The sequence below is a fragment of the Myxine glutinosa genome, chromosome 10 (genome assembly GCF_964187855.1).
Source record: "Myxine glutinosa chromosome 10, kmMyxGlut1.1, whole genome shotgun sequence".
NCBI lineage: Eukaryota > Metazoa > Chordata > Myxini > Myxiniformes > Myxinidae > Myxine > Myxine glutinosa.
In genome coordinates, this window is record NC_136270.1 from 50,455,061 (window position 1) to 50,467,221 (window position 12,161).

The 12,161-nt window shown below is 41.6% G+C and overlaps 2 protein-coding genes across 6 annotated transcripts in view; one reads left to right on the plus strand and one right to left on the minus strand.

Annotated features, from left to right (window-relative positions):
- Positions 1-12,161, minus strand: part of LOC137434523 (uncharacterized) — a 319,351-nt gene that overhangs the window by 183,410 nt on the left and 123,780 nt on the right. The window lies entirely within an intron of this gene.
- LOC137434526 (sorting nexin-10B) overlaps positions 625-12,161 on the plus strand; it is a 34,514-nt gene continuing 22,977 nt past the window's right edge. Inside the window, exons 1-4 of one of the 5 annotated variants that reach the window (XM_068127637.2) lie at positions 625-688; positions 5,953-6,009; positions 10,042-10,128; positions 10,273-10,373. In XM_068127637.2, coding sequence (XP_067983738.1) covers positions 5,992-6,009; positions 10,042-10,128; positions 10,273-10,373 — 206 coding nt within the window. In that variant the 5' untranslated portion in view covers positions 625-688; positions 5,953-5,991. Of the gene's footprint in view, positions 689-4,035; positions 4,296-4,330; positions 4,640-5,952; positions 6,010-10,041; positions 10,129-10,272; positions 10,374-12,161 lie in introns of those variants that run through there. The other 4 variants (XM_068127635.2, XM_068127634.2, XM_078785629.1 and 1 more) reach the window with 4 other exon arrangements.

The following is a 12,161-nucleotide window of genomic DNA, read 5'->3' on the forward strand; positions in this document are numbered from 1 at the left end:
GTCAAAAGGTCAAAGGTCAACTCAAGGTCAAACTTCTCAAATCATTTTTCATCTGAAAATTGTCACTGTTCATCCTGTTGACCCGAGCTTTGATCAAGATCGTCAATTTTAATCTTGATGAAATGGACAATTTGCTGTTTCAATGGAAAACTTTGGGGGGGGGGGGGTGGCGGCGGATTTTGCAAGTATCGTGCTCCGCATGACGTCTTCTTGTTTCTTGTTGGCATGATCATTACTTTTTCTCCTTCCGCACAACTTATAAACTTTTAATGATTCTGTAAGGACAGGTGTGAGGCAGAGTTGTTGATTACTGTGTGGCTGTGCGATTTGTCACTATCTTTTTTTTTCTTTCTGCCAACACGTCACAATTGTGGCAAATGGTATTCTTCTGTACACAGTTTGCAAGCACATTTGTGAGTCACTGGGCCCTTGATAACATCTCTGGCATCAATATTTGCGTGAAATTAGTAACCAAAACGATTGAGCCGACAGGATAACCTTTGAGCTATCTCAAAGTTCAAAACAGAACGCAGTTATAAATTGCCACCCTGGTGTTTCAAATGCATGCCGATTGCCGATTTCCGTTACCGATGCATTAGTGTGTTCACCATCCATCGAATGGACGTTGAGCCGCCGAGGACCCGTCGGCCTGCACTTGATAAACGTGAAACATCCAACGGTTTCTTTTGTAAGTAGTTGGTGAGTTACTTCCAGCACCCTGAATAAATGCCAAATTCTTGCCTTATTTAGTGGAAGGCAAGACCTGGTCACCTGATTCCTAAAAGGCTTGGAGGAAAGACACATTACCCAGCTGACTCCACAATGAGATTGGATAATTAGGCTGTTAAAGTAATTGCAAGCAATAAATAGTTATTTGTTAACTTTCTGGTAGTGACCTGTCCCCGCAATTTGACTTAAAGTCCTCAATTCCCCTCTCACTAGCCCCATGCATATTCATGTTTTTGACCACTGGGCCACCAACCACCACATTTGCCGCACAGACCAGGTCCGACCCAGGGATTGCACTAAAGGTATTTTCATCCTTTGAAAACCCCAAAGACCCTTAAGACCTCTTTTACATTTAAGACCCTTTTGACCTTTTATATATTTTAGGACCCAAGAGCCTTTAGAGATTTACACCCCTAAAGTCGCTTTAGACCCCTTACAACCTTCAGACATCTTGGGCCCTTTTTTTTTTTTTTTGTATACAGGATCGAGGGACCATCCTCCCCTCCACCACCCTTCAGAATTTATATGGGAGGGAAATCAAGGAATTTTTATGGCATAACCCATAGGGCAAAGCCGTCTAGAACAGTGTTTGTCCATCTGTAGGTATGTAGGTATGTACATATGTATGTCCCCTCAAATGTATACCAATCAGAGCTGAGGATCTGGTCACATGACAGGGTGATGTGATTACTTCTGATGTCATTACGGCGGTGCGGCTGCTAACTCTCCAGTCTCCACACCCGGCATTTTGATTCCAATTTTGTTCATGCCGAACATATCGTCGAACCTGTCATATCACAATCTCCATGCTCCACCTTTACGTTTTTCATTCAGTGTGAAACACCAACAAACTGATTGTTAAAATGATGATCAAATATCGAAAGCATCGGTGTTACGTCTCTTCCAACAATACGGTATGTATAGGCCTTAGGCTTCATGCCTCATCTTTGGACCGCTTTGGACAAATTAAGCCCAGGTTTCTTAATACAGTAGTGTATTGTCTCAGTCGTATTGTTTTCGTAATAACAATAATAATATAGTAAATATGACCCCAAAACTTTAATCCCAATGTCATGAATACAAAGTTAATGGATTGAAGTGGTGTATGGTCCATGAATCGATGATAAGCGGTGTATGGTACTAACAACCGTGGAAGTAAGGAATCCGCCTCGGTTTTTTGATAGCATTTTATTAACCCAACCCTTGTGGTGTATATAGATTACAGCAGATCTTCCCTCAGTTCTGTAGGTAAGACTTACCTCACGGATGTCGGGATTTCTCCAAATTTCTTTGTTTAATGTTATAAACAGCATTAGCAATTGTTTAAAAAGCTAATGATATGTGTTTGTGGTTTATAATATTTTACAAGCCCGGCTACGCCGCTGTTAGAGTTTCTATCTTGTTTTTCTCCTGAGGAAAGTCAACGGTACCACGTGTTGTTCATTGAAATGTCAAGGGAAACAAAATTTTATTTGTGCGATTGTAAGAGGTTGGAGAACTCCTTATGGATCATATATATATATATGATATATATATATTTAACAAGCATTCTGAGTATTGCGCTGCAATACATGTCCCCTGCCGGCAGTCTGTCGTCCGGAAAACTGTTGGGGAAATTACCAAATTCAAAGTGCCATAACTTTGTCAAAAATGATCGAAACGTCGTGCAGTTCGAACTTGATCTGTAACTTATCATGAGGAAACCATGTTCAAGTTTGAAATCATTAGCATTAAGAGTTTAGAAGAAAAAAAAGTCCGGAAAACTGTTCTTTGCGTGACGGACGGACAGACTGACAGACGGAGGGACGGAGTGCAAACCTATAGTCCCCTCCGGTGTACACCGGTAAGGGACTAATAAACAGGAAGTACATTCCTGCGTGGGACCATCCCCTCCTCCACACCTCCTCCTCTCCCCTCACTTCCTCCTCTCCCCTCACCTCCTGACTGCCCCCTCTCCTCGCTTCCCCATCCTTCTACTTTCCCCCTTCCTCCCTACTCCTTTCCCCCTAGTTCTCCCCCTTTTCCCTCCTCTCTCTCCCCCTCTGCTCTTCTCTATCCCCATACCCTCTCCCCCTCCTCTTCCTCCCCCTCCCTTCCTCTTCCTCCGCCTCTCCTCCTCGCCTCCCTTCCTCTTAATATTCCAGTCGGCGAAACTCCCGGTATACTTTTGCTAGTAATAAAGTTCGGTACGTACTTGATCGAATTTACTGTCAAGGAATCCGATGTAAGACTATTCATCTCAATTCAATACAATGCAAAGAAATGGGTGGTGGTGCATCCCACCCTTTCCACACTCCCGTGGACATGTGAATTGAATTTGGTGCAAAAGAAAGTCGCAAGCGACAACGAGAGGTAAGTGGACCACAAAGGGGATACCTGATGACGAGTAAAACACAAACAACGTTGAGGTGGGTGTGATGGGTCTGGTGTTATTCTGTGGACTTTCAACACAACACAAACATGAAACGTTTTGGTTTTCCAAATTATCTGACTAAATGATTTTCTTCACCTTGCAACGAATTTGTTTCGTCGCAACGGTAAAACTAAAAGGCTCGTGAGTCGTGAGGTAAATCCACACGGCAGCCATATTTGGCGATGCTTCAACACGGTCCGGTTGCATTCGGTCGAAGCGAGCGTCCTTCCGGGTTATTTTATTTAGAACCAAGTGAGCGTTGTCATGCCAACATGACGTCACACCGGTGCTCCATGGACAACCTTAATACCGTCGAGGAATGATGCAATTTCTCAGGTTGTGTAAATGCTGTGTCAGTGAAATTATGTATATGACTAAGGTGAAAGATCCAGGTTCGAGTACACGTTTCATTCTCCCCATTGGGAGGAGGGAGGAAGGAGGAGGCAGAATGCTTATAAAAAGGAAGTGATGCTCGCGCCGGGTCCCATCCAGTCAGCTGTGTATGCAGTCGTCGCGATACAGCCAAAGGTACCTTGGGATAACGTCATAACGAACCACAGATACCTGTTCTGATCGAGCACATTTTCTTATCCATACTGTTTCCTTTGTTGCTTTCTTCGGTTTTCATTATGGGTTGGTCACAGCATGGATGGTTTTATTGAGGTATATTCTCCATGTATTATCTAGCTTGGATGTGTATCAAGGCTGATTTTTTTTTGTTTTCGTGAAACGATTGAATTTTAAAACTTTGTGACATTTAACCACATCGCCATATATGAAGATGTGTATACCATGTGTACATATATATATATACAGTATATATTTTTTTCAAGACGAAAATACCCTAACGGAAACATGATTACAGTCATACAGTGTAAGTGTAACCATTCGTCATTTCCGAGTGAAGCGTTTCCGGTTTCGCCTCGGCCTCATTGTCGCTCCAGTACGTAGTATATGGGTAGCTGTCAACTTGTTGGTGGAGATTTCGCGATCGTTTTTACTTTGTGAAGCGATAAGAACTTCAATTATCATTGGAATGTTTCGGCCAAAGTGTCTCAGAAATGTTTTCCTAAACTACTAAAGGATCAAAATTCCATCATACGGAAGCGTTACTTTTGTTGTTCAACGTTTTGAGTCCAAATACGGATTACTGGTAATGTTGATATGAGATCGTTGATCAATTTTTTTTCATCAAGTATGAGTTTTGTCATTAACATATTGTCATTATTGTGGAAAATGTAGGATTTCTTGTTTGTCATCCATATTTTAAATCGTGGTGCTATTACATCCAAGCTATTATTTAGATTGCTGAAGTAATGATGATACGTCACGTCACGATTTTTCCTGTTGTAACGTGACGAGTTTTTGTACGACAAGTATGTCGTTCTTCTTTAGGCACGCTGCGGCTTATTGGCGCTTCCCAAGCCATTCGTTCCGTATCAGCCGCTTTGTAAGCCGCTCGGCAAGTGGAGCAAGCGATTACGAGGGACGTTTCATGTTAGTAAAAATGGCCACCGTAGTCGGAGTCAACCCCCTTTCCTTTCCCCCCCCCCCCCTTCCCACGCCTCCTCCCCCCAAGCCCTCTCCCTCCCACAGATCTCCCGATGTCTCTGCTCTCAAATGTTGTGTTTGTGTGATAAATGTTAGCTCTTTCACGAGCCTCGATTCTGTATACAAAAACAATAAAAAAAATAATTCAAAGGTAAACACACCTCCCCAAAGAATTCACAATGGTAGGGTCCAACGATAAGCTTGGCAGGGGCCTCCTGACTTTATTTATTTATCTTTCTTTCCCACCTCCTCGTAGTCTGTAGCCGCTGCTAACACAATACATTTATTTTGGGGAAGTTGTCACAAGATGATCGAGTAAAACTGTAAACGATGTTAAGCGGTGCCAAGCACTCCATTCTGTTGGAGTGGTTGCTTGAGCCCTTTGAATCAAGCAAGCCGCTTGCTAATGGAACACACCCCTGACGCCCTCCCTGCAGTTTGGTAACGTCCGCCTGAGTCTTCTGTGAATTGCTCTTTTTGACGCCACCTAAGCCCTAGTATATTCGTTGGTGCACAAAAAAAAGGCAAGGTTTTTGACTTTCCCTGTTCCCCATCCACTTCCCCTCTCCCACATCCTCTCTCTTCCTCTTCCCTACCTCCTTTCCCTATCCCCATCCTCTCCCTCTCTCCTCTCCTGCCACAACTAATTTCTGTGTTCTTGTTTTTTTACAAAGGTTAATTGTATGCATCTTGAAAACTTCGCCTCTTCCTCCACCCTTCTTTTTATTTGCTCCATTACCGTTTCATCCCTGGGTTTCCCTTCTTTCTACATTGTGCTACGTTCGAGCAGTGATCCACATTATTCACCATATATCCCACCTCCCCTCTGATCTCATTCTTTCTCTCACCAATTATTCCTCCATGTGACCCTCTACCTTAGTGTGTGTGTGTTTTTTCCTGACCTCTTAAAGGTTTGTTCTGTATTCTATCTCATGGCCCTGAACTCTGTGTGCAATAAAACCTAAAAAAAACAGTTATCATGCTTTAAACAGAGAATTTAATGGACATGTGCTTATCTGCTCCTGACCCTACGTCTGGTTGTATTTTTGGTGTTGTTTTATTGAAAGAAAAAGTTAACAAATTCTGTTGTTAAATTATTAATTTTTTTGACAAATTGACTCGATTATTTATCCTTTGACAAATTATATCTTCGTTGTTTTCGTGCTCTGGATTTTAAAATCTTCCATTTCTGTTTCTTAGAATTGGATATGAAACCTTGCCATTCTTGTTTGTAAATGAATCCTCTTGTGTTTCTGCAGGAAAGGAATTTTTTTTAACGTTTCTGCCAATGAAGAAGTATGGATGCTTATGTGAACGTAAGTGTTCAAGAGACTTGATTGTTGACAAGTTTGTGATTTTGCTTTTTGCACAAAAAAATAAATTAAAATGGGAGTCTTGGTTGACGTCACATCGGCAGCTCCAAACCTATGGATGGAGAAATTCTGAACGTTGGAGCTGTTAATATCTTTAGGAAATTTACCATTGCCAATATGTTCCTACCAAATGTGCTACACCAAGAACTCAAAAGTGGGATTTATTTGCTGGTCCGGCCACTTTCTGTCACTAGGAAACTGCTAAAACCAGTTTGGGAAACATAAAAAACCGAATCTTCTTCTTTTTCCTTTTCTGCTTATTCTGTTTCTGCTTTTTCTTTTTCTGTTTCTTCTTCTTCTGTTTCTTCTTCTTCTGTTTCTTCTTCTACTTCTTCTTCTGCTTCTACTTCTACTGTTTCTTCCATGGTTTCTTCCGCCGTTTCTTCTTCTGTTTCTTCGTCTTCTTCTTTGGTGTCTTCATTTTTTTTCTGTAGCTTCTCGTAGCATCATTGCCAGTGAGAGGGCATGCTGCTGATTTAGTTTCTCGCCAGCTGTAATGTAATTGACACATTTGTGCTATTTATTTTCATGAATAAAAAAGTTGAGAATGTAAAGTAGAAAACATAAATATTGCATCCTCCAATAGATGAAGAACGTAAAGTAAAGTATTATTTTCCTGTATTAAGAACGTAAAATACGTCTGTATAACAACGCAACAACAACATGCATTTTAAGGCCATTTTCCCTGCTAGAGCGGGGGTTAGCCTTGCGGTCCTCATGACAATCTTCTCCATTTCGCCCTATTTTCTGCATCTCTCCTTGTTAACCCCCTTGCCCGCATTTCTTCTTCCACCATCTTTAGCCAAGTCTTTCTCGGTCTTCCCCATCCTCTACTTCCTTCTACATTAATTTCCATCACTCTTCTCAACCAGTCACTTTCATCCTTCCTCAACACATGACCAAACCATCTCAACCTGTTCCTCTTCACAGCATCAATCACAGGCAATATTCCCATCATCTTTCGCAATTCATCATTTGTCTTCCTCTCTCTCAACGATACTCCGCACATCACAGTCTGTATAAAATTTATCTGTCTGTATAAAATAATGTCTGTATGTCTGTATAAAATAAAGTTAATTTTCTTGAGTTATTAACATCATGAAACTTACCTTTAATAACAATGATTATAAACTTCATCCAATAATGTGATGGCAGCCATAGACTAGATGATGGAGATGATGATGATGATGATGTTGGGGGATTTGAGGGGGTTATTGTGTTCACGGCCCATGTAAATTAGGTGAATAAATGTGGAAAATAGTTAGCCAAACTGCAATTACTTGAGTGCATTGACCGCAATCCGTAAATCTTGCCTTAATAAATTCATCATGATAAAGCGAATCCACGAAGGGTAAGTGCACAATGGCAAGGCTCTCACATACTTCAATTTCAATAAAATGGTGATTTTGAAGTGTTAAAAAATCCGGAAGTTTAGCACTATTGAACCAGTCTTGTCCAACCAACCAAACTTGTACACTGTAATAAGATAACGTTGAGTCCCAAGTTAGGAGATGGAGACTTTATTGATTGGTATATAGACATTATGGCGGCTCCTACACCCCGATTCACATGCTACACCCTCTAGTGGTATATTGTTACGGAACCCAACGTCGGCCTCTCTCCCCTTACCGAGGGGGGATTAATCCCCTCTTCTATAACTGACCGACGTGGTCCCTGACGCTGCCCAGCGACCTCCGGAAAGGCCGGTGGCACAGCCCCGTTCGTACCGCGGACAGATGTTAATTGCCGAGCGGTTTTAGCAACCGTGGCACGAACTATTAACAGAAACTAGACCCGATCCTTGAACGTTGGCCAAATCGTGCCACAGGTTTTCAATGGGGAAAAGACAAAGACGACGGATGTGAAGAAGAGGAAGACGAAGGCAAAAGGTTGGAAATATGACTATGATTTATTTGTATCTATTTACACAATGAAAGAAACCAAGGAAGAAGGAAGGATAATAAAATAATGCAGAAAGAGGGACGGACCAGAAGGACACAGGGAAACTCTAGCTTTTACCTATGGCAGTCTTACTTACAACCCCAGGACAGAACAAACAAAAGAAACTCACGTACACAAGAAGGATGGAATGGCAGGGATGAAGGACTGGAAGGAGGGTCCCGGCAGATGGTAGGCGTCGAGGTCCAGCTTCGAGCACGCGCTCCGATCCACGCTTTGGGGTCGATGCGAAAACCCGGCAAACACAGCTCTGCTTCGGGCTGGCAGCGAGGAGCCGGCAGCTCCACGTATTCGGTTTCACACCGGCAGCTGTCTCACGCGTCCTCTGCCTCCTGCGCTCGACCTCACTGCTCCTCCTCCACTCAACTCTCTCCCGGTGGACTGCCGACTCTCTGACGCATCTGAACTCATCTGCCGCATCTCTCTGAAAATGCTTGCGCGGGCGCTTTTATGACGCGCTTTTAGACCAATCCGCGCCACGCCCGTGATGGTATCTCTCCAGCCCTGGTTGGCTGGTGAGGGCTCGCTGGCTCCACCCTTTTGATGACTATGGGCGGGCAACGCCCGTGATTTGGCTCCTCCCCCTTCTTCTCCGAGATTACCTCGTGGCTAATGGAGTCTTGCGGCGATGGAATACCACTCGCACCGCTGGGATGAAAACGAAAGGGGACCTAGCTTATTTGACTTCGGTGCAATGGAGTATGAATTAATGGAAGACACAGCCTTAATCTAATACACATAATAAGGAGATAACTACTGAACAAGGAGGAAATCTATGATTGGCTACGTGTGGTATATGGAATAACTAACGGGAACGACCTTTGACCTTTATACACAACAAATGGAGGAAGGAGGGTGATATTTTACAACAACACAAAAAAAACACAATTCTCAAATCCATAACAATATATTGATACATCGCATTGTTCTTGGAAGTATTATGAAGGCAATTTGTGTTCTACAGTGATCAAGTATATAATTAGATACAAATAAAGGTTTAGAGGTTTAAAGGCAAATACATTTTTAAAAATTCTGGGTTTTACAGCCATTTTCCCCAGTGTCTAACACGTCACATTAGTTCTTCATGCTTGTTGTTTGTGTCCTTTATGACATCCTTATAAAAGAGTAAAAAAAATAACTCACTCCTCTCTGTGCATGCACAATTGGGACGAATTCTGAGCACAAGTACAGTAAAATGAGAAACTTGTCTTCCTATTCATGTTCTGATTCGTGTTCAAAAAATATAACATGGAATTCAAATTAGTTGTTTCACAATCATAAACTGATAAGACTGACGAACGGACATGAACCAATTGCTTTACCCAGGCACGGGAAGCAAAAGGAGGGGTTAAGACCATAATGTCCTGCATGATTCTTTGCCATTTTGTTAAATTTCTTTCTTACCTCTGTCATACGTCATGAGGCTCTGTCATGCTATATTTTGGTTTGTCTTTTATTTTATTTTAAATATATATATATTTTTTATGTACGAATTACACATTTTAGAGACTTCAACCAAACACTGCAGAAGGTTTTCTTTTTTCTCTCTCTCTATGGAGAGAGCCATCTCTTTTCAGTGATTGGTCAAAGCCATCATTTGATGTGTGTCATATATAATTGCAATAGAAATGAGATTCTATGACATGTTTCACTTATAAAATGTGATTCTATTATGCCGTGCACACATTAAATGTGATTCTAACAAATAAATTGTCCCACAAACTCAAATTGATGTCACATGTTACAGGTAATTATAGGTGAGACATCCTGCCTCAATCATATTGTTGGTAAAATTGGGAAAGACAATTTTTCCGTTTTGTGGTGGGTTTTTTCCAGATAAGGATACTGTGTGCTGAAAAATTCCAGATTGACCAAATAAAGTAATTAATTCTTTTTTAAAATTGATTTTCCATTTTGCTTTTATTGGAGGCAAAGCTTTTGAGATCCGTTATGGTATTTGTGATTTCTGAAAAGTTGCAAGATGTTGTCATGATGTTTTGTGGTTTAACTTTTCAGGAGTTTATTGAGGTTCGTATCGGAGGTCTGAAGATTCGGTGTAAGAACAGTTGGCACCCCTACGTAGATTATGAAATATTTGTACATGTAAGTGGTTCTTTTCTGTCTTTATGCCTACAAAGTAATTGTCGTCCATGGAAAAAAAACAAAAACTTTAACTTGTAACAGTGGTGAACAGGTCTTCAAAAATGCAACCAATGCTAAATGTTTCTTCTCTTCTTTTTTCCCCAGACAAATAGCATAAGTTTCTCCCTGAAATCCTCTTGTGTTCAACGGCGTTTTCGTGAGTTTGTCTGGCTGCGAAAGTGGCTTGAAAAGAGTGCTGCTGAAATGTAAGGTTCAATTCCCTATTGGGATTGCACAGTGTATCTGCACCACGTTGTTTAAAATGTTTTTGGAACATTATTAATTGGTACTGGTATTATTCAATGGTAGCAAATTTTATTTATTAGTTCATTCTGCTCATAGATTTGCTGTATGCTTGTTAAACGGCATTTATTTAATTTATCTCAATTTTTGTTGTTTAAGAGTCTCGTCCTGAACTTTGCTATGTCATACAATTATGAATCTTACTATAATTGAGGTGTCATTAAATTTTGTGCAAAGGTGCCAGATCCAAATAAATCCACAAATGTATAGCGTTTTGGTGGGGCGTAGATGCCCAGTAAACAAATGGGCTGCTGACTAAGAGTGGACGTGAGTCCATTGAAGATACATAGAACTTGGGGGCAGGAGGAGGCCATTCGCCCCATCAAGGCTGCACTACATCTACACCATACTAATTCAATCTAACTGTTTATCAACTTAAATTCACTCGAGGAAGGGGTGTGAGAGACGAAGTGGAGATGAGAAGAATGGAGCAAAAGCAGATATCACCAGGTTGTTTTACATACACACATACACACATACACACTTACACACACACACGTCAAAAATGGCTGTAACATCGTCGAAATGGCCAAGACAGACTGTCAGCTTTGATGAGGTGGAGGAGGGTGATGTAGAGGAGTTGCTGTGCTCATACCAGGAGGAGCTCTCAAATGAGGACCTTCTACTACTGTAGAAGGAACATCAGGTGGATCTTAAACATTATAATTTAAGTAAAATAAACAACTGTAATCATAAAAATAGGACAATAAGATGAGGATTGAGGCAGCACTCAGCCTAACCACTTATAATGGGAAATTAGTTTGAATTTACACGTTTTTCATTTACCACACTTGCGCAACAGTTTCTCCCAGGCTGAAGGCGAGGAGCTTAGCTAAGGAGGATGACATTGGGGACTTCACGACCAGCCCATTGGTGGGCCTACAGGTTCATGGCACACCATGATCTGTCCGTTCGACACCGCACACACACATCTCCCAACATGGACCTGATGAAATGACTGATAAGACTACGTACTTCCAGTCCTACATCATCAAGCTTCGCTGGAAGCATGAATTTTTTAAATTTATTTTTAAGGGTGAAAATAGGGGTGTGGTTAATACACCAGAAACTAAACTATATTGCATTGCATAAGCACTGGGCTTCAACTACACCTATCAAGTAAGTATCTACCTAAGTCTTAATCATTGTACAACAACAACAACAACAGGCATTTTAAGGCCATTTTCCCTGCTAGAGCGGGGGTTAGCCTTGCGGTCCCCATGACAATGTTCTCCATTTTGCCCTATTTTCTGCATCTCCCCTTAACCCCCTTGCCTGCATTTCTTCTTCCACCACCTTTAGCCAAGTCTTTCTCGGTCTTCCCCGTCCTCTACTTCCTTCTACATTCATTTCCATCACTCTTCTCAACCAGTCACTTTCATCCTTCCTTAACACATGACCAAACCATCTCAACCTGTTTCTCTTCACAGCATCCATCACAGGCTCTATTCCCATCATCTTTCGCATTTCATTTTCGCAACTTAACCATTGTACCTTCCACGCAATTTTAGCAACCAGCAGCACACAACTCGATTTTCTCACATACTTGTCCTCTTTTATCAACTTCTCCTTCACCACTACTCCGCTGCAGCCTTAAGAGTTAAGACCGACACTTAAGAGCTCCCAGTCTTCCCATTCATCACTGCAATCTGCTCTCTGGCTCCAGTAAGGGATTGGATAAAGTCACTGCT